Source organism: Corylus avellana, chromosome 9 (genome assembly GCF_965113065.1).
Source record: "Corylus avellana chromosome 9, dhCorAvel1.hap1.2, whole genome shotgun sequence".
Lineage (NCBI taxonomy): Eukaryota > Viridiplantae > Streptophyta > Magnoliopsida > Fagales > Betulaceae > Corylus > Corylus avellana.
In genome coordinates this window covers 7,965,893-7,989,126 of record NC_142498.1, presented here as the reverse complement: position 1 = coordinate 7,989,126, position 23,234 = coordinate 7,965,893, and the positions used below count along the sequence as shown (strand labels likewise).

The following is a 23,234-nucleotide window of genomic DNA, read 5'->3' as shown; positions in this document are numbered from 1 at the left end:
AAGTTAAATACTTAAATGTATACTTGTACACCATCAAATTACATAAAAACTAAAAATAAATTTAAAAAAAAAAAAAAAAAAAAGTAATTTAACCTGACAATTCCATTTTAACTTTTCAATTCTTTTAAGTAATCAATCTTTGAAAACTCGAAGAAAAAAAAAAAAAAAAAAAAGGAAAATAATAAATGTAGTAATGTAGTATAAACTATTCACAAAGTTGGCAAGTTATGACACTAATGTTATTACAAAAGAGAAATGCTAGGCTTACAAAATATTTTACAACCAAAAAAAAGAAGAAAAAAAATTCTTATAAAGTGACATGGCATAACATTATTGAGTTTCTCAAAATTTGAATTCATCTCCTTCTCGATTATGTCGTGCCACATCACTTAGAAGAATTTTTCTTCTAAAATATTTTGTAAGCTTAGCAGTTTTGTACCCAGAGAATACATCTTTAAAGCCCGTTTAGATGAACAGCAAATGTTTGCACCCAGAGACATTAGAAGTTTTGTTAGCAAAACAGAGAATGAAAAATACAGCCGTTCTGAAAATAACTCATTCAACAGAAACAATACAAAACTTTTTGCCGATGCTTACAAGCCTCGATTGCCAGGAAAATCAAAAACTCCTGTGAATAATGAGGGCAGATTACCTCTAATATGTGTCTCACAGCTGAATCCAACTGCCAACAATCCTTCTCAGTTCTCACCAGCCATTTTATGCAGAGGATTTGGCTCCAAATATTTACAGACTATGAGCAATCCAAGAGAAAGAGAAGATGCCTTAAGAGCTCCACGTGATTGTGAACAAAGAACAAAAGACATATGGGTAGCTATATATCCCAAATCTCCCCAGTAAGCAAATGATCTTTTGTTGCCATCCAAGGAATCAACCTCTGCCTTCCCACAGGTAAAAGGGATTCAAATTATCTTTAATGTTTTGCCTAGCCCTCGTTTGAGTTGGAATGGGGTCCCTTAACTCCCTGACACCCATTTTGCCTCTGCAGTATTTCTAGATGCAGATTTCCATAGCAAATAAAGGTAATTTATGGATGCCATTGTAGAAATGCACTAACTGATGCAGTATTTAATGAGAGAATGGGCTCATTAGCCTGTCTACTAGGGACAAGTGACGGTCAAGCCTCTCAAATTTCTTCTTTCAAAGCAAATCTTCGACCAAAGGCAATAATAATTGCAAAATTGTTAACTCAATTGATGCAATCCTAACTCCGCTTCCACATGGAATGCATTGCATAAGCTGAACAGATAAGACTGCTTCCCTGAAAAAGTTCAATTTGACATCAGAACATCTGAGGGCATAACGCGTCGCTACATAATTTTAAGTACAGTTTGGCAGTTAACTCAGTAATCAAAACTTACATAGACTGCTTTAAACTTCCATCTATCATCACTGTTCAGTATCATGGAACACTTCTTTTTTTCCTTTGCCTAGAATAAAACAACTCCCCACTAATTTACGATTCAGGCCCAATAGCTTGGAAAGGTTCCAAAGAACCCCACGTTTTTCCCACTTTCAGTTTGACATGCAAAGGAACTGAAAAACAAATAATGAGATAAAATACAGAAAGTGCAAACTCTCAGAATATAAAGAATGTGAACTATAAATACTAAACATATACCAAGAAGCAAGGCTGCATTTTCCATGCTCATTTGCAACAATAATGCAGCTTCCTTTATCAAGGAAGGATCAACTTCCAGTACTAATTCATCATGTACCTGGATAACAATCACAGAGCATCCATCAATTTTCACGCAACACATATTGCACCATAAGAGAAAAAGCCCACTACATTAACAAAGCTCAAAGGATAAACTTCCATATTTATTTTTTATTTAAGTATTCATAAATTATGGCATTTGAGCTTGAAAGGATGAAAGAATAAAAAAAATTGGAGAATGAAAAAATAAGCAGTTTTCCCAAGTGACCTGCAATATGATTCGGCAGCGACCTTTGAGCATTTGAAATTTTGTCACAAGTGAACTACAATCTGGCCTATCAACTCCTTCGACAATCACAGAGTAAATATTTATCATTGCAATCTTAATAATGTCAGCAGCAGATCCCTATAAAAGAGCAAATATCAATACATTAATATTGGAACTCTATGCTACATTTGAACAACCATACCCACCCTCATCACAAAGGAAAAGAGTTTTACCTGACAAATAGAATTCACAGCTTGTCTCTGGGCTTTTGATCTTTCCTTACTGTTCCCAAATTTAATTTTTGACAAAAAACGCTTTCTTCCCTTGAGGGTTTCTACATATCTAGATCACAAGTGGACTTAGATGAGTAACAGCTTCTGTAATGCAAAAAGAATGATAATTTTGAAAAAAGTGCACCATTAGACAAAACAGTTATGTCAGCTACAAGGCAAATGATAAACAAAAGAACCTTTGTTACTGTTTGATAAATAAGAGATTAAAATAAGGTATCGATCCTTTTGATCCTTTCAAAATCATTGATTTAAAAGAAGGAAAAGAGTAGTGAACAAAAAGATCTCAAGAGAGAATAAGAGATTGGATAGTCCCTAAGTGAAAAACAAAAAAAGAGACTTCTAAATTCCCACACTCCATTGCTTGCATGACATCTATCCATTTTTGAGAGAGAGTGGTAAATGACAATGTTCAAGAAGATAACTATAAAATATCCTCACCCTTTCTGACGGCAAGATGCAATGGCTTCATGCAGCCAAGAAGCAACACCAGGAAAAGAGCTTTTGAAGCTTCGGATTTTTTCTGCGGCTTCATCCGAGCTGCAACGTAGTTGTTCTGCAAGGGTGTTTGCACCCATTCCATAAAGAATGCCATACACTAGCCTCTTGGTCTGGTCTCGTTCATTCGAGTCAACACAATCATCTGGTTTCCCAGTCCATCTTGCAGCTATCATAGTAAAAACATCACCATGACGCGTACTGAGAAGTTTAATTAATGAGGAGTCTTTAGAAAAATGTGCCATCAGCCTCAGCTCTATTTGAGAATAATCGGCTGCTAACAATAACCAGTTGTCCTGCAATAAAATTAGGAATTGACTCAACCAGAATATAACATTGACTTTAGCAGTTAGAAATCCCCTCCACTCCAACAAAAAAAAAAAAAAAATCGCTTTCTCCAACCCGAAAACAAATAGAGAAAATAATGTATACTATAGAGCAACTTCCAATAGAGTAAAAGTAAATAAATAGAAACAAAAAATTCCCCATAAATAACTGTTTCATTTCTAAAACCTGCAAAATCAAATGTGTCCGAAAATTCTAAAGGACAAACCCTTCATGCAATAATGGTCCTCTCCCTAATCACCTAAGATCCAAATAGGCTCTATAATGTCAACTCCACGACTGTGGGAAAATCGGTAAGCCCCCGAAGCACCGTATGAGTCAAATCCCAATCCCAATGTTGTCAGCCATATTTCTAGAAGAACCATATCGGAACCAATAAATGTGGGGGTGCCATATTCCTTCTAGCACAGTAGCAAGTGACATTTAATGCCACTTGAGCCATGCATGCCATCAGAAAGACTACCAAGGACATCCCCTGCTAAAGCCAATGACTAGATGTTCTAACAACAGCTTCCCTTTAATTTTTCTTAAATTTAGGAAACGTTCTAACAACAGCTTCCCTTTAATTTTTCTTAAATTTAGGAAACTAAACTACGTTTTGCTTCCTATTCAAATACACAAATATTATTTCTATACTTTTTCATTATATATATATATATATATATATATATATATATATATATATATCATTCTTATTCTTCTCATCTGAACACCACTCCATTCCAAACAAAAACACCCACAACCATCAACCGAAGCTACAGCCGAATCAAAAGATCCAAAAACCAAATTCAAAGACTCCAACAAATCCAAATCAACACCAAATAAAAATCATTCAATAACCCAACATGAGTTTTGGGTCACTTACAGCCAAACCACTAGGTGCCACACGACCGTCCAAGACGGCCAACAAAGGCCACCCATGGTAGTCGCGGTAGCCACCGCCCCACACCATCACCAAAACCTCCTCCCTCACTCTTTCTTCCTGTATCTCTATCTCTCTCTATGTAGAAATTCACCATGACCTGACGGGCATCCCGTGCAATGGTCGAGCAGCCGCGCTAAGGCCGGCAACCGCAGAACCCCAACTACCTCCTCCCTGATCGCACAACTCCCAGCCCCAATCTCTTATCATCCTCGCTGCTCTCAATTGCCACTCAGCTCTCCGCCTCCTGCCTCACCTCCTCCTGTAACTTCTCCCCCGGCCGCTCCACCTCCAGTGACTCCACCTCAGGCAATCTTTTTTTTCCACCAAATGGGAAGGGGAAAGGGGGAAGGGGGAATCTGCTTGAACGAAAGAGAATAAGGGATTGCATGTGTAGGGAGGTATGAGAAGAGAGAGAACGATTTTTTATCAAATGTAATAAAGTATTGGATAGCTACAGTGCTACCCAATGGTTTAGAAAAGCTATAGGGTATCTGCTGCATGTTGCTATTTGTGGTTTTTTTTTTTTTTTTAGGTTTTCCCTATATATAGTAAAAAAATGAGGCTTTAGGGTATCTATTGCTAGTGATCTAAGTTGTAATGCATACAGTAGAGCAATTTACTGTACAATAAAAATAAATAAAAAGATCCCCAAAATAATAGTTGCCCTAATATGAACCACAAAAACATATGCATCTGAAAAGCCCAAAGGAAATATCCTTCATGCTATAAGCTCCAACTTCAACTCAGCTGCAATAATGTATACAATAAAGCAACTTCCAATACAGTAAAAATTAAAAAATTAAAAACAAATAATAAAAACAAATAGAAAAAATAAATAAAAAAATAAAAAGACAAATCCTTCATGCTATAATGTCCCTTCCTTCCTCACCTAAGCTCCCAGGCTAACACTACCTTCCCTCCCCCTCTTACAGCCTCACTTAAGCTGCTTGCTTTTGGAAATGCAACTTCAGCTAAATGTTTCAGTCTCATTCACGGAGAAACTGGATGGAACTTTGGTGAATTTATGCCTTAGGCACTAATCTTCATCCTATAGTTACTAAAAAGGAAAAAAAAAATCAAAAATGCTATCAACCTCTGTCTCTTCCATATATTGGGTGGAATCATTAAAGGAAAACATAAATGACTCAGATAAATTAAAGAAATCCTGGTTTAGGAAATTCCTACAAAGCAATGGTCATCAATATATTGTGTAACGGAAAGATCAACTAGATTCCAAATTCAACGACAAACACAAATCTTGCTTTTCTACACTATCCCTTGGCAAAAAAGCTTGGTCGCTATAGTACAGGCAATAAGGGAAGTCTAGCTTACTCTCCCAGGTAGAGAGCCACAGTGGGAAGGAAAAAAAAACAGAGAGAGAGCGAGCGAGAGAAGGTGATAATGGTGCACTTTTGTCCAGCTTGCATCATCATTTTCATGGCTCTGGATAAGAAGCTAATGATCAGGCTCTTTGGTGAAGGATTTGTTTCCAGGTTATCAATTACAGAAACACTCTTTGGCTTATTCAATCCAAAATTTATTTGAGTTACTTATCAAAAATAAATTATTTGAGGAGCATTTTGGTATGTATCCAATCATAAATGCTTATACCTGTGTAGGAACAAAGAAATCACGAGCATTAATTTTGTAATGATCAGCATTAGCATCACCACAGTTTTTGTCCTTGTTCATTTTGAAGTCAACCTCATGCTCAACACACTGCATAACTCAAAAAATAATGATGACGAAAATAATAGATAATAATAATAGTTCATTACACTAATATTTGAATTCAACTTTAGCATGAAAAAAGATAAATATGACAAGAGAAGAAATCAAACCTGAAGATTAGGTTCCTCCATTGAAAGCCGACCAGTTGCCGTTGACGTTTGGAGCCAATGACCATGAAGTGTGTACTTCTGTGTCCGCATTGATAGCCTAGCCAGTGAACAAATTGATCCCAACGTGCAGTTCAGGAGCTTTGCCAATGTACGGTGTTCTTTAATGACTGGAATAATAGGATGCTCATGCCTGAAATGAAACCAAATACAGTTAGTATGCAGTAGCTTGGAAAATATGAGAATGACCGAGGAAAAACTATGCAGAATGCAATGCACACAACAATATACAGAAATAAAGAGGTTTATGACTTGCAGGCAGAGTGGTAATTATAGAATCCAAAAAAACCATATATTGTAGATCATAAGGCTCCGGTATGTGCTTTCTCAGTTATATCTACTCCATCTTAGAATGCGAAAATTATCGGACAAGGAAAAAAATTACTTTAAAGCCAGCTATCAAATGGACTTGCTTTTGTTTTTCTAAGCAATACATAGGGGGAAACTAGGAAGAGGAAGGGTCTTTTCCGCTTTTAATACAAATGGAAAGGAGGGGGAGAGGTGGAGGGGATTCGAGGGATTGCTTCCATAAACATTGTGGGCTAACTTAAAAGCAAAAGGCATTAACTGGCATAATGAGCATGCACCTGAACACACAAACCTGAATGATATATTCACTGGTAATTTTTTTTTTTTCTTTACATCAGCCATAACCTTTTCCACATCAACAAGCACAGCAATGCATTATATAAAGCAGCAAAAAGTTTGAAAGACTTAAAAGAAGATAATACAACTTCAACAACTGCACTGCAACCTAATCCATTTAAGAATTAAAATCTTTAGGGAAGATATTAGTTTCAACAATTATCCGTGCTTGTTGGACCAACCATGAGGAAGGACTAAAGGACTTGGACTTCTATGACCTAAATCTAACTTTAACAAAGTCTTCATCCCAAGGACTTGGGGCTAACCATATGAGTTTTTGTCTCCTAGGCAATCATATCGTTTCTCAGCTACAACCTGCACTCTTTTCAAATTTCCTCTTTGACTTTTGGATGCCTTCCACTCAATGAAATACTCAGGAGGATAACTTCTATAAGGAGCTGGTGTAAACCAACTCCTTTGTGCCTACCAATAGGAATCTGCCACATAGGATTATTGCACCAAATCAAATAAGCACCAAAACACTAGATTCATATAGGTTTTTTTCAATTTTTTTTTTTTTTTTTTTTTAAGATTGTGTAGAGGGGCTGGGTTAGCCAGTGAGCCACCCCAAATGGCGGAGGTGGTCGCGCAGCCACGCCCAGATGGACTGGGTTGGTTGCGGCCACCCAGCCCCCTGCACAATCTTAGAAAAAAAAATGATAAAACCTATATAATCTAGCGTTTTGGCGCTTATTTGATTTGGTGCAATAATCATATGTGGCAGATTCCTTTTGGTGGGCACAAAGGAGCTACTTTACATCAGCTCCTTATAGAAGTTATCCTCAATACACAGTATTGTTGTACTGAAAGTTATTCCTTGCACATGGAAAACATCTTAGAAAGCATTCCCTCTTATTGTTTGCTGCCACATCTATCATTTATAGGACACATTCACTTCTCTCACTTTCAATGATATTAACACTCAACTGTCTCAACCTCCCCAATTTTGCTACATCTAACTTTTGAGTCTGTTGTTGCTTTATTCCGTAACATTTTTTATACAGCATAGCATAGCCGTAACTGTTTTACAAATCTTTTCCTTCAACTAATAATTTACAATCTGATAATTGCTGTTAGTTTTCTTTACTATCCTTGCAAAACCAAACTTTGCAACATAAGGAAAAACTTTCTTATTTTTAATTGAAGGAAGAGAAACAATATACATGCCCAAAATAATTGCACATATTCCAGGGAAATTGTCAAGAAAAAAGGTTTTTACAGAAATCTAATGAATTTGACTTCCTTGAAAAATGCAGCTATACCTGCTGTTCCTAGAAACCGCTTCAACAGAGTAATACTCAAGCATATTTTAAGGCAAACAATTGACCAAAAAGTCTACTGTATTAATAACTTCAAGCTTGTGGCCTTCTCAAGATACCATGCCATTCTGGAGATACCGTGGCCTTAGGAAGATACCCTACTTTACCAAAAGATTATAACATAGGGTGGAAGATCTGGACCACTAGGAATTCAAATCATGTATATCCTAAATAATAATAAAACATGTACAATTAAAATTCATACGCATCATTACGAACAATGACGTGGTTGTTTAGTATAGCTGATGTAAGCATTTTCCAAATACACATTGACACGTGAAAGACTGCTCATCAGAAAAGTTAACTTACACTATCACAAGTAAACATGAACTTTGCCGCAGAGACTTCAAATAGTTACTTGGTATACAGCCTCCACCCTATATAGATTTTACTTCCCATTTTTGGGTAGTCCCATAATGTTTCTCCATTTCAAAAAAATCAATTATCGAAATTACCACGCTACGCAAAAGGGCCACTTTCACTGTTTTAGGAATCACTTTAATTCAACAATTCGAAAGAAACAAAAGTGTAATATTGGAAATGTGAAGTAAAAACTATCTCCTTAAAATGTTTTCTTCTTCCAAGAGGAAAATCTCTATAAGATGGAGGCTCTTTTTACCATTTTTGTGTTGATCAGTATACAAGATCGAGGGAGCATAAAATATTGAATGATCCAACAAGCATATGAATTCACTTTAAGATGAGTAATGATCTATAACAAGCACAAGAAATCTCTCTCAATACCTTAATATATCCAAGCAATGCTTGTCAGTACTTGGATGTTGCTTTCCCTTGTCATACCCCTCTGGTATGGGCAGCTTCAAGTGTCCATACAGCACATTTGCAATATCTGCTGCCGTATATAATGAAAATGTCATGCCAGCCAGCTTATGAGCTTCCTTCTCAAGATGTCTAAGCTTTTTCCCCAACACATTACGTGCCTGAAGGCATCCTTCCATGTCGACACCTATTCCCCAAAGCTCCATGTCGGCAAGAACATTAACCTAACACATATATACAAGCATATGAATTTTAAAATGCTTTAAGCATCCAACCAGTTGAAAAGTGCATCATTTCTAAATATTGGGTCAATGGTTTGGAAGAACAGGGACTTTCTTCTGAATCCCAAACCCTACATGGCCAAGGCAGGTTTTCACACTTAAGATATTTGTCAGGGCTGAAAAAGAATCAAACAAATATATATTAAAGGGAAAGAAGAACACGACCAAAAGAGAAGCCATGCTTAAGAGATTTTAAAAAGGCCAAAAAATAAATGGAAAAAGGGGAAGAAGAGAAGTCATGCTCAAGAGATTCATCAAGGAAGAAAAAAATAGATTGAAAATATAAAGAAGGAAGAAAAAGAGGAATGGCGCTATTGACATGCTCCAAAATTTTTCTCATTATCCCCTCCATTTCCATGTATACATAAGATGGAGCCATCAGAAAGTCTGAATGCCCCAGATCATACAACTCTAGAATTTTATCGTAGAGAGCGTAAGATAACTTACCAATGGGATTTCTATATTCATAAGGGCTTCAATAAGCTCTTCAGAAATAAGCAACTTCCAGAGTACAGAACATAAGGCTCGTGTTTGTGCAACCCGGCGGCAGCACCCGTTATGTGCAGCTCTTCGCATCTGATTCTTCCACCTGCCACTCTGATTAGCAGTTGCCGCAGCCTCGCTGGATAACCGTTTCTTAACTTCCTATTTTAAGCATTAGTATAGCATCATAAGGCAGTTTGAGAAATGCAGAACACCATAATACTATTAACTAAATGACAAGATTTCAAAAACTTTAGAAGTCATTTTGCCATAATTTTCAGCATTGTAATAATTAAAAACCCCATCTGTTTCAAAAACACACTACACATGCTAGATATTAACACCAAACTGGTCAATAAGATTCTCCTAATTACCTTCTCCAGGTTTGGGTTAGAGCTTCTCTCCTCATCAGGCCAAAGAATCCATGCCACAATGCACATGTCAATTCCATCTTTTATATGAACTGGAGACAACAGTGAGTATGAGTTGTCTATGAGTTCAAGACCTAAATTTTTCCCAGCAAGATCTAAACCAAATTTCTTAACTGAAACTGCAGGACTTTTAAGAACCTGAATCTGAACTTTTAGGTTCCAAGTAAATTTTCTAACATTTCTTTTCCCTAGCATTTTACCAATCCTATTCCATCTTTTTCGAACTATCTCCAGCCAATGCTCATGAGGTGAAGTACTCTTATCACCAGATGTACACAAGGACAAGTAATCATCTCTTCTGTTGTCAGACCACAGTAGATCCTTGGGAAGATTGACATAGTAGACAGGAGAACTTTCCCAACAAATGGCCATGCCGTGTATTTCAAAGGGGGCAACAGCGTTTACTTCCAATCGTTTGTTGTAATGGACATCAAAATAGAATTCCGGTGCAGTCTCCCAGAGGTCCAAGAAGGAATCAAATCCGCCAGGCGTATGAATTGCATTGATAGGGCCTTTCGCACAAGCACTTTCCTTATTGACAACACACAAATTTTGCCTGTTGTGTGGTTCCTGCACTCCACAATCAAGATACCCAATTCCGTCACCAGGTCTTTGTAACTGAATAGTGCAAGTCATATCTGCACTTTTGGCATTAGCAACAGTAGCATTCAGCTCAGCACTACTGGTTACAGACCCTTCAACTAGTACCCCAGAACTTACAGCACCAAAGTTACAGTACATTGCAGTTGTTGAGTTTACTTCTGCTGGAGCCACTAAAACCATATCTGGTGTTCTCATAAACTTCTCTCCCTCACTTTCTGAAGCAACCTTATCAGAACTCTCATTTTCATCAGTGGATGGGTTAGTAGAAGCAGGCGTCACGTGCTCTACATTAACAAAGCTACTACTAGTGCCATCTCCAAAAGATATAGTTGCAGCTCCTTTCCTGACGTGATCACCAGTGGCAGTTGACAGTATGGGTTGAGAAAAGTGTGGAACATCGAATCCAAGTGATTTAAAAGCTGAGAAGGCAACAATCGTTGCTTCTTCAGCTTTATCAAGAACAATTTTGCGTGCACCACTCTTTATCTTCTTGGCCACTCCAAGTTGTACGCGTCTTTGTGCCGAACCTTCTAACAGTTATATTGCACACTTGCCAGTATTAAAAGATATGAAAAACCAGTAATAAATGCATTATAATTTTCAACCGAAGATCAATTACATGAGAACAAACTTAACTGGAAGCAGGAAATGAAGGATAACAGCATGCAGTCTCATAAAGCATAAAATCTACCAGCACTAATAACCCATGCATTACAAAAGGCATCTACTTGAAAATATTTAATCATACTGGGAACAGAAACAACTATAGTACAAACAGCTGTGGAGCCAAAAACACAGAGAGCATTTATGGCTATGTTTGGAAACAGTTTCAAAAAGTCTTTTCTCTTTTCAAACCTAAAAACACACTTCTCTAAAAACCATTTAACAAGCAATTCACTTTTCAAAACACAAAACACATTTTCAAAAAACAAAACACGACACACTTTTTAGAAATCTCTTCACACCTTTTCATAGGAATATTTTGAGAAAACAAGTGCTCAATTTTTCAGGTGAATGGACTAACTTATTATTTCTAAATTATGAGAGAGAGAGAGAGAGAGAGAGAGAGGTAGTCGCAAAGCCACCCCCAATGGAGGAGAGGGGTGGCTACTCGGCCACCCCAGCCGGATAGGGGTGGCATCCTCCACTGAGGGTGGCCACTCAAGCGCTCTCTTTTTTTTATTTTTTTTTTCATAATAAGCATATTTAGTATTCGTTTCTTTGAAAACACAACCCATTCCAATAATTTTCTTAAGTGGACCCATAAAAAACATTTTCGCAAATGTTGACCTTGTTAGGTTTTGTATTCGAATTGGCAAATCCAAGTGTCAAAATATGGGTCAATTGGGATTTAATTGAATAGTGGTTGAGTTAGAGTTTAGTCCGATTCAAAATTGGGTTCAGACTTGCACATTATGAAGACTCACTCGAGTCACACTCGACTGTGCAAGTTCAGAGGTTACACCAGACAAAAACAGAATCTTTGCTCGACCATCACGTGTCAGCCGCTCAAGCAAGTTTACAAAAATTGAATTCTTTTTAAATTGGATTCCCTATTTAATGACCATATGTTGCCCTACCCAAATAAACAAGTATTGCACAACTTTTGAGGTAAGGAGAGGTAATCTTGAAACTCTAAAGAGAAAGCTTATTTTCTTCTTGAGCCTAAACTTTCATTCTTGCTTCTCTCCTTGTTCCCAAACCACAATAAAATTTTAAATCCTCTTCTAATAGTTGGGGTTTGGCAAGTGAGTTCATATGAGCTGGAGTTTCGAAGATTGAATGAGTTTGTTCATGGAAGGTCACTATAGAAGAAAGCCAAAGTTCTGGAGCCACTTTGGAGCGGAGATCAAGTGTGTCACTTGTGGGATTACATGCCAAGCTTTGAGTCTACAAAGGATTTGTGAGTACTTAAATAGGTTGTAAAACTTTTTTTATATGGGAATTTGTTTGTGGCTGATTGCTCCTGGAGTGTTTTTCTTTTGACGAGTTCTTCAAAAATTCGTCAACAAAAATCTTGCGTACCGTCTTTTTACTTATTACATTCCTTGGAGCCTCGAGAATGGTGTTCTTTGTGTGGACTTTAGCATTAGAGAAAATCTGAGCTTTGGATAATTTATGGAAAAGGAACATTATTGTGGTCTAGTGGTGCTGTTTGTGTAAGAAATGTGGGGAGTCTAAATCATCTATTCCTTCAAAGAAAGACTTAAAAGTGCAACAGCATGTAAGACCGTTGTCATGGTAGAATACCAAGATTATACTTGCTTTCGACATGTGAAAAAGGCTGACAATAATCATGAAAGTAACCTTTTTTACAGTTTTGAGTCTACAAAGGATTTGTGAGTACTTAAATAGGTTGTAAAACTTTTTTTATATGGGAATTTGTTTGTGGCTGATTGAAATTCAGGAGAGAACAAAGATATTCTCATGCATCACTTGTAATTATAAATATTAACCAAAGTCATATACGAAAAATCTCTGAAGTATCACCTTGTCCAGCCCATGAAGAAGATTCAAAAAGAGCTTTGACAATTTCAGGAACGGAAGCTTCTGCAATTGCGAGAGGTGTACGCAAGCCAGCTTTGTAGAGTGCTCTTGCTCGAGAACCCTAAAGTCAAATGATAGAAACAGTCAATCCTTCATTACTTACAGAAAGCTCCAGAGGCCAAATAAAGGAAACAACCCATCCCAGATTATTACAGAAGCCACTGGTGAGGTTCTCCTCAAGACATCAACGGAACGACATTCACTAATAGAAGTACCTTAACATATGGAATAGTAGTAAGCTCTACAATTTCTGCTCTCACTCCGAATGAAACGCGATTTTGGAATTTGGCAACTAAACCTTCGAGATCATGCCACCCAAGCCTTTCACAGAACACAGAAACCATAGATGCAAACCTTCCAGCATTCTCTTGCAAGGCTTGAACCATTCCTCTAGCCACTTTAAAAGCTTCACAAACCTCAGCCACAGGAACTTCCTTCATCCCGGATTTGAGAAAATGTAAGCAAGGTAGGGAACGCAAAAAAAAAAAACAAAAACAAATCATGTATGAACAAAGCCCCCTTATAAAGAGGAATTGGAGTCATATCTAGGTGGTGAAACCAATAGACACGCAATCCATATAAAAGCTGGGAAGATAGACCAGAAGATAGGATTGCAAGTTACCCCAAGTCTCATTCACATTGAGGATATTCAATAAATAAAAAAGCATGCAATACATAATATTGTGGTTGGTTATGTACAAAGATTGAGCAAAATTAAGAAATATATTAGAAAGACACCTGCACTAGTCTTGATAAGATGAGTGCAACATTGAAACGTTTACACACTCGAAGTTTTTGATCATCTGACAGCATAGTACTGTTTCTGATCCCAAGTCGGTTTTCACATTTGCCATGCAACCCCTTCATATTGTCCCTTGACTGGTTTGAAGCGCGCATAGGTGCTCCATGTGCCATGCGCATCAGAAACGGTTCTACTACTCCAACTCGGTTGCCAACTGACTGCATTTTACGCATTAGGGAAAGGAAAGAAATTGATTCAAAATATTAAGATCCACAGAGAACTGCATACACATGATTATTAATTATAACTTTTGAATGAAAAAATGAAAATTATAGGTAGGGAATAAATCACATTAAAATTTAGTAAAAGTTATTAGTTCAATTTCAATATCAATGAGGTACAAACATGAACATGAATTAATGAAGAAAGAAACCTACTTCATATTTATTTCTACCATTTGGTAAATCTACAACTGCTCCTAAAAATATCAACAATTTTTTTAATGTGCCAAGAGAAATTCATTTAAAAAGATCAGAGTTTCAAAATCCTAATGGCATTCATGACGCCAATCGGCCCTTGAGGTCAGCTTTCTATAATGCTAAAAATGGAAGCATAAAACAAAATCATAGTAGAACTCGAGCCTTGCCCCCAAGAGATGTTAGGAAGCATCCCTTCTCTCACAAAGCAACCAATGGAACTCCAAACAATCTCTAATAATATTCCAAAATATTAACCACAAAAGGTTGGTTCATAATGAAGTACTCATTCAGAATTGCAGAAGGCAGTATTCAATAAGAAGCAGAAGATCCAAAGATAAAGCAAGAAAGAGTGGTTAATAATGCTCATTTGGAATCACAGAAGCCACTATATTAAGCAGAGTTACCTGGTCAAGAGCAGGTAATTCCATGAACCTTTCGTAGTACAGTTCCCAATCTGGCTCAACATCAACGTTAATTGGTGTTACTAGATAAACTAAATGCAAATCAGATGCAAGCACAAATCCTTCTCTTGCCCTTGAAAGATCATCCAAAACAATCTGGGAAACCAAACAAAAGTTTATAGTCAATCTCAACAACAAATTGTTTTTCAACTACTCAAACCAAGATTGCTTACGTCTTGCACAGTAAAACAACAGGTTAGGAAATTGAATATATTATAATAAAAATAGAAGGTGCAATCTTTTACAAGTGATTCTTCTGGGCTGAGAGAACTGCCAAAAGCTGCACGTCCAAATGGTGTGCTACTGTATAACTTAGTATCTTCATTCCATTCGAGAAATTTTCCGTGGCACAACCATCGAAGAGATTCCTGGGCTGATTTCACCACATCTTGAAATGGTTTGGTGGAATTCAGAAGAGTACACCTAACATATCGATTAATATCACCAGTAGTTTGGACAATTCCGCCAGCCACAACTTCTAAAATAGCATGAGTCATTCCATTAATATCTTCAGATAGACAAGAATGCAAAGGTGGACAGCTTTCATTAAGAAGGCCCATAATTCTTTTGATCTCTTCCGGTTTGCAAATTAATACCTGGTTAGGTAAAATAATTATGAAAAAAATCAACAAATTAATATAATAGCAGTGACTTATTTCCTCAATGAAATACACCAAACATAAAATATAAAAAACTAGAGAGAGAGAGAGATTTTATATATAATAGGAAATAAAGATAATAAAAAGCATTAATTTGACATTAAAAACTAAAAATAACATGATCAATTAGCAATCATCCCAGAAGACACGGATATAAGAGGTACCCTGACTAAAATTATAAAAAAATAAAAAAAGGAACTAAGTAACTAAACGTACACTTTCCCCTTGTGTATCTATTCCAGTCCGACCAGCCCGACCAGCCATCTGTCTGTACCTTGTTCCATCAATAAAATCACGACCAATCCTGGGTTGTCGAAAAATAACCCTTCTAGCTGGCAGGTTAACCCCAGCGGCTAAGGTAGATGTAGCAGTTAAGACACGTACAAGGCCCCTGCGATAGCAGGTTTCAACAATCTCTCTTTCCTCAACCTACAGAAAAAATAAATGAACAGCCAAACTTTTAGAAGTAAGGAAGTCTCACAAGTATCAACAGTCAATAAGTCAACAATAGAAAATACTTCAAGACAATCAAAAGATTAAGAAAGCAAGCAAGAACAAACCACGGGAAAATGAAATAAATAACCCCAACAAGATAGATAAATAAAGAAACAAATAAATACCGTGAGGCCAGCATGGTGATAGGCAACACCAGAAGGCACAGTTTCTTCTAATATAGGATCCAGTCCAGCAGGACACCTTCGCAAGGCGTCAATAGCTGAAGTAATATCAACGAACTCACTTTCATCATTATGAACATTAACAGAAAATCTTCTGAGGAACTTTGAAACATGCCTTGCAGTTGATTCACACCCTTTTCGACTAGAGCAAAATATCAACACTGAATGACCCTCTTGAACAACCTGAAATACATTCCCTTGGCTTATAATTGTTCAAATTCAAGGATAATACCCAAAAACAGCCTTGCATCATAAGAGGTCCCTACCTCATTACATAGTTCGACAATATGATCTGGATCTTTACCACCAAGATCATATTGTTTAGAGATTGTTCTCACAATGTCCATTTTTTTGTTATAAATAGTGTTACCAACTTTAATATATTCTTCTAATGGAACTGGTCGAAAATCTGTCTGGTATAATGCCGCCTGCATGCAGAGTTAGGAAAAATAGATCTTAGGTTAAACAACCACACAAGAATGCTACAGCAACTACTTGGCAATGTTTAGTATCATTCCCCAAGGCAAGATGTAAAAAGTAGATGCCACAATAATTTAATCACCTTTAACTAGCAAGAACATTGATATAAATAGAAGGAAAAAACATTTCAACAAAAGTAAATGAACTATAGATGCAAGCTGGAAACTATATAGACACCTCATGATCAACGCTTCCTATGGCAGTTTGTTTCTCTCACCTACTGTTTTTTAACCTAAAGGCAACATATAACTGAAAACCTTAAAAGAAAACCTTTCAACTGCAGGGTCTTCCCAACACATTGTAAAGCCTAAAATGTAATGATGATAGAGGTGTCCAGAAATTGAGTCACTTGCGTCCAAAATTTCCTTCCACACAAAACAAACTCTTGGTTTCATGAAAGTCAAAATCAACAACATTGACATCCTCATGCTAATAAGTTTTAGTCCGATTTAAAGCACAGTACCCTAGAGTAAGCTTCTATGCACTCAGCTAATTGTCAATCACTCTTAAGCCTATAAATGAAAAGGAGAGAGGACTAAATGCTCACAATGGTTATACAAAAAAGGACTAAGATAATTAATGAAATGAGTAACATATTAGTCAAGCTTCTATGGACCAATTTTCAAGCCTATTGTTAAATCATTGCCCATTTTTAGCTCTTAGCCTCTGTATTCCAGACCAGTATTAGGCTAGTGATATGTCCACATAAGCACAATTAGGTGGCATTTGGGACGCTTCTCAGGCATTACGCCCTTTTTATGTAAGAATGGTGGCACTTGCAGATCTTTACACTTTCCCTCTTTTGTTTTTCTATTTTTTTTTTTTTTTTGGGGTAATCTATACACATCAGATGGATCTTGATTCCACAACTTCATCCTCCATCCTGTTCTACAAGGGAAGGAGGTTGCAATTTGAGCAAGAGCTCTTTGGCCACTAGCAGATCTTTAGATTAAAGCGAACGACTATAATATGAGTAATGGTTTATAGTTCCACTTACTTGAAGCCAATCAGCAACTGCTGCCACATTTGGCATGGTAGCACTCATTCCAACAATTTGCAGACCATGAGCAGGGTCAGCCTTACCACTGCTCGTACCCGAACTTTCTCCACTACTTGACTCTGAATTGCCTTCACCAGCTGCATAGCGAAGCTTTGTCAAGATAAGTTCCAAAAGATAACCCCTTCTTGGATCACCAACCTGTTAATGAATATATGCATGAGAACCTACCATGTAATTCAATCAAAGAGCAAAACCCTAAAGCCTAAAACAGAAAAACTAAACGGAAAAAGGCCTTTGGGAGACAAAATAAAGTAAAAATAAAAAATAAAGTAAAACTTGCAACACATCTTTAAAAAAAAAAAAAAAAAATTGTCAATTAAAAACCCCACCACAAGCTCTGACTAAAATACCATGTGTAGTTCATCTATCACAATAATTCCAATTTCAGACAGACGACCCTCTTCAAGCAATCTGTTTATTAAAGAGTTCGCCTTCTCTATTGTGCAGACAGCGACAGAAGTATCTTTAGGAAGTGTTCCACCACCTTGGTTTCCATAATAACTACGAACATGCTTGCCAAGTGGTTCAAGAAGAACCTCCAAATGTTCTGCCTGCACCCAATAGGACAGAGACAAGAAATACATATAAATTAAGGAAACTGTAATTAATATCTGCTTGATTCAATTTCAATAAAAATAAATAAAAAAAGTAAAGCACCTTTTCTGTACAGATTGATACATAAGGAAGCACAAGTAGTGCTATTTTTCCAGTAGATATGACCCGCCGCAACATTAATATTTCAGCAACAAAACTTTTACCAGCACTGTGGCAGAGGAAGCAATGTTAAACAACACATGCATCCTCAGTATACCAAATATAAAAATCTAAAAAAAAAAACAAAGACACAAAAAGAAAAACAAAAGCTTGTAATAAGAGCATAAATTTCTGGTAGATATGGATTAAAACTGCCAATGATACAAGGTTTAACAAAAAAAAAAAAAAAAAAACTAGCAATCGGAAGTGAAAAGTATATTTGAATCAAAAACAAAATTGTAATTATAACATAAAAAAAGTAACATAAACACACTCAAATGCATTAAGAAATAATCAAGTATATGTTAACGAAATAAAAATTATGGCTAGAAGCTTTAAATTGCTTATTGGCCCAATCAAGAACACAGAAAAGAGAGAATCACCAATGATTTCTACATAAAACTTTCTTAGCTAGCTGTGATTTCTCAATATCTAATTGCGTGGGGCATACAAGGAGTTGCATCTATATTGATTTATTCACATAGGTTTGAAGAACTATAAGAATAAGAAAAAGAATTTAAAAACCAAAAAAAAAAAAAAAAAAAAAAAAAAGGTATCCACAAGTATTAAGAGAGGATTGTATGATAGAAAATTTAAGATGAATTCCAAATACAAGGGAAAATACCTTGTAGATGCACAATATACTAGATTTCTTCTCTGTAAAACACCATCCATCTGAAGGCACTCAACCTGAAAAATGGAAAAGTATGTAGGTTATATTTTAAACCTAGGAAGCAGGGATACAGGTACCTAATTTTAATCCCATATGATACATATACATCAGTACAATCAATACTGAAAAAAATAGGTTATATAAACCGGGGATACTGCAAATATGAAATACATAGGCCATGTTCTTGGAGAGGAACACCATCATGAAGCTTTGGCTACTCCTTCTAGACGTGGTATGAAAGGTAGTAGGGAGCTAAGAAATTTGGAATGCTCCTTGAACTTTGATGCAAGAGGTGATTGCTCAAGCCATGGTAAAAGCAAGAGTGTTCTTTCAGTGTTATGTTGAAGCCTAGGTTGCGCTCCTGGTTTGTGAGAGGGTTGATTGAGGGGAAGAATTGTGCTTTGCACAGTGTGCAGTTTATGGGGGTTTTCTTGTAGTTTCGTTGTAGTTTTCTCCTTATGGGCTTTTGCGGGTTTCTTTGATTGGGTTTTCCTTGTTCTTTTTGCTTCTTTTTGCTAAGTGTTCCTTTTGTATACTTCTTGTGTACTTAAGGTGCCTTACACTTTTAATGATATTTGTCGATTATTTATCAAAAAAAAAAATACATGACCATGTTTGCTAACAACTTTGTTTTCTATATTCAAGTCAAAGACATTAACAAACAACCAAAAACACAAAATACTCATCAAAACACAAAAAACTGTATTCACTTTTATGTCAATCAGAACACTTTTCAAACCAAAAACAAAAAATACCCCCAAAACACATTAACAAACATACCCATAATCTCTTTTGTCTCAATTTATATGCGCTAGTTTGAAATAGTATGACTTTTTTTTAGGGATAAAGGGTAAGGGGTGCAACCAAAGATTGAAATCTCTACCTAAGTGTAACCATAATAGTACTTTACCCGTTGGAGCACCAATTAGGATGGGCCTATACAGGTCCGTAAATGGGGAATTCATAAGCGCTCCCTCAAGATGGTTTGAGTCATAACCTGACCTCAAGGCTTGGTGGTATAATACAAATTGAAAAAGTAAGAATTTCCACTTATAGAAAGTGGGCATGTTTTTTGGTACATTCCAAAAAGGAAAGCACGATACGTAAACCGGGACAAAAGGAGTAGTCTATTGTTAAATGATCTATAGTTGCAACTTATAAAAGTTTAACAACACAAGCATTTGTAAGTCAAACACTAGTGTAAACCTAGGTCATAAATCCTTCTTATGTTTTCACATACAATTGCAACACCTATTTAATATAAGAGTGGTAATTGATGTATCATAACATTAAAGGTGAATCTAATAAGTGTCAAAAGTATCCAAAAAGTATCAAATACTCATCCAAATTTTAAATTTTAAATTTTTAAATATCATATAAGTATTGGGGAGTATCGAAGAAGTGTCTATATCTGATACACAGAAGATGAGCTCCCATATAGAAGTACCCTTGCTACATAGCTTTAAACTTACAACATGATACTAAATCACATAAATGGTAAAATCAATTGAAAAGCACAAAAAGAGATGCAACAATAAGAGACATATATTAGCTCAAGGCAGAAGAAAAAACTAATCATATGTTACGTCCAAGTTGACCACTTGCAGCAACCATTTAAAACCAGAAATAATTTCATATCAATTGCAAAATCATTTTATTTAATAGCAATCAGAGCCATGGCTTCATCAAAAGATTAAAGTTACCTGCCAAGGATACAATTTCAAAATTCCTCTCTTTCTATAGATACTGCATATTTCAGATGGAAGCCAACGGTTTAGATCTAAACGATCTTCAAGCAGCACAAAACTTGAAGGGGTACTTGCTTCATCAGATTCCTGTTTAAGAATTGAATTCTTGATTTCATTAACTGGTGAATTAGATGTCATGCAATCAGTTTCTAGACACGATATATCCACTTTCCCCTTGGTTACTGAAAGAACAGAAGTCATCCCCTGTACCACATGTATCTCTTCATCTGTCTGAGCTTTCCCACATCGAATTAATATATTACTAGTTTCTATCCCTTTGTGATCTACAGCACCACATTCAGATTGGTCGCCACCTCTATGAGTAGCACATTCTGAATCATCAACAGCACGACAGGGTGGGGTACTTTCATCCAGATTTTTGTCCTCACATGAGAAGTCCAAATGCTTAACAGGAAGCAAGGATACTTCTTTGTCCAGATCTTTTGTATGCTTCACACTTGGTTCCATTTGTCGGGCTCTATTCTCACCCTCATCCAATGTTTCCTTTGACTTGTTATGACCGACTCCATTTCTGAAATTGCATGAATTCATGATATGAAATTGGGTCTTCACAATATTAGTTTGTTCAGTAGCCTGAGCAGAAAAGTTAACCATTGGAACACACAGACCATCAGCAAGTTGAATTGCTTCATTCCAAAAAGCTTCTCCTGGTGAAAATATGGAGCTTCCATGCCTTGACTTGGGGGTTTCACAAACACATGCCTTAACAGCCAAAGAACCCGGTGTACAGAATTCTGTCATATTTACAGATGATTTAGGAGTATTGCCGCATTTTTTCAAGCATGGTTGAAGCTCAATAGGACCATTACCATCAGTAACCTGCCCATGGAAAACAATAATGGACATAAATATTAGATTATGTGCACCATCAAAATCTGGTTACAAGATTCATAACTGAGTTGTTTAAACTTGACCTTACCTCCCTCGAAGATCTAAAAACAGATACCATGGATTTATCAATAAAACCAGACTGCATGTCCTCTGGATCCTTCTTGTTAGAGCCAGTAACTTCACCTTCTAAATGTGATTGGTTAGTATTGCAATGCCTCATCTTGCATGCTTTATCCTTCCCGTCTAGGCACGAGGGGCTACGATTTCTCTTTTGGTCATTCACTTTCGGCTCTGACTGTGAATTTGTACTTGATTGAAAGTCACTGCAAATTTTGGAGGATCAGAAATGTAAATATCAGAAAACAAAAAATAGAAAATAAAGGAACAGCACCACAACTTCTAGTTCATCCCAAATGCCACTAGTGGAAAGAACAATTCTAAAGTAGGCAAAAAATGCTAAGCCAGATATCTATAAGATGCACACAAAAAATGGTTCCCAAAATTCATAGCACAGTACCTACAATATAAAGACAAAAAGTCAGTAGCAAACTTTTTGAGCTCTGAGTTATCAACACCCTGTTCAGAAGTTGAGCAACCCTTTACAAAATCTCTTGCAGCAACACCACCCATACCAGATAATCCCAAAGATGCTTCCTTCTGAGCCGCTTCAACTGCTTCAGAAGTTTGAGAGTCCAGTTGTTCTGAAAACGAGGGCCACTTAAGTTCATCTTTGGAAGAATTATTAATCTCCAATGCCAACTTCCTTTTAACTGCATCTTGCCCAGAATCACCAGCTGAATATGATGGCTTAGCCGAGTTCTTATCATCATCTGAAGTCACCAAGCAATTGTCCAGAGTACCTTTGGCACTCGGAGACCCTTCCACGGTAGTTTTTACAGCAATTTTGCTTCTCCCAGACTTGAGACCAGGTGATATGCGTTTCCTTTTCTTCGAAACAAAGAACTGCACACCGTAACACCAACCACAAAATTGGGCAGCAACCCACAAGTTACATTAAACCGGGCATTACCTCAATAACGTAATTTGTAGTTAAACTACTAATTTAGAGCAAACCCAATTTGAAAGCCAGAATTTTTTTTCCAATTTTATTCTTTCCACGAAGTACTACGCCGCTTTTGGTTACAAAGAAACTAGGAAAACAAAAAGGAACACCGTTTGGTTAGTAAGAAAGTGTGGAAACGAAAAGGAAAAGCATTCATAATTAAATCACACCATATTCGTTTCTTTCTCGCACAGTTTTCTCAGCAACCAGACGAAATTTCGCAGCCTTTCCAATTTTATCAAATTTATTTATGCAACCATTTAATTCGAAAACAACCTATTCTTCGTTCTCGTTGTCTTCGACTACGAATTAAACCCAGAAAAAAAAAAAAAGTATTAGATGATACAGAATGTGCATCAAGACGACCGTTGAGGCTAGTTTTGAAACAGTGAGATCGGATCAGAAATGGACCTCATCGATGCGCGTCCGTGGCGAACCAGACGCCATGACCGAAGACAGAAAGCTTCGGAGCGTTCCGCAAAATCCTGCTATCTCTTTGCTGCGTGCTCTCGGAGCCTCATATACGACGTCGACGAGCCAATTTGAATGCTCATGCGCTAGCGCCAAGTCGATCCGGATGCACAGAGAAAAAGTGT

At 36.8% G+C, this 23,234-nt stretch overlaps 1 protein-coding gene across 6 annotated transcripts; it reads right to left on the bottom strand.

The window, feature by feature from the left end:
* Nucleotides 1-342: 342 nt before the first annotated feature.
* LOC132190002 (MUS308 and mammalian DNA polymerase-like protein) lies at nucleotides 343-23,234 on the bottom strand. 6 transcript variants are annotated; one of them, XM_059604865.2, is made up of 27 exons: nucleotides 23,050-23,234; nucleotides 22,093-22,538; nucleotides 21,664-21,898; nucleotides 20,679-21,563; nucleotides 18,928-18,992; nucleotides 18,207-18,312; nucleotides 17,900-18,100; nucleotides 17,487-17,687; nucleotides 16,276-16,437; nucleotides 15,953-16,192; nucleotides 15,549-15,761; nucleotides 14,919-15,269; nucleotides 14,617-14,769; nucleotides 13,730-13,951; nucleotides 13,207-13,425; nucleotides 12,935-13,052; nucleotides 9,785-10,974; nucleotides 9,375-9,572; nucleotides 8,611-8,870; nucleotides 5,846-6,035; nucleotides 5,616-5,723; nucleotides 2,678-3,030; nucleotides 2,180-2,288; nucleotides 1,947-2,084; nucleotides 1,640-1,736; nucleotides 1,380-1,554; nucleotides 343-1,279 (listed from the first exon to the last, which is right to left on the bottom strand). In XM_059604865.2, the coding sequence occupies exons 1-26, from the start codon at nucleotides 23,083-23,085 to the stop codon at nucleotides 1,475-1,477; spliced, it is 6,576 nt and encodes a 2,191-aa protein (XP_059460848.2). In that variant the 5' UTR covers nucleotides 23,086-23,234; the 3' UTR covers nucleotides 343-1,279; nucleotides 1,380-1,474. The 6 variants fall into 6 exon arrangements, with proteins under 6 accessions (XP_059460848.2, XP_059460849.2, XP_088366706.1 ...); XM_059604866.2 differs by having other exon boundaries at nucleotides 9,785-10,971; XM_088510580.1 differs by lacking the exon at nucleotides 16,276-16,437.

Excerpts from the sequence above, each read along its gene's own strand:
- LOC132190002 (XM_059604865.2), bottom strand. The coding sequence starts at position 23,085 with ATGGCGTCTGGTTCGCCACGGACGCGCATCGATGAG. Across the intron at positions 13,426-13,729 it reads TCTTATCAAGACTAGTGCAG|GAAGTTCCTGTGGCTGAGGT; the intron begins GTGTCTTTCTAA and ends TCCGGGATGAAG. Across the intron at positions 2,085-2,179 it reads CTGTGAATTCTATTTGTCAG|GGATCTGCTGCTGACATTAT; the intron begins GTAAAACTCTTT and ends GCTCTTTTATAG.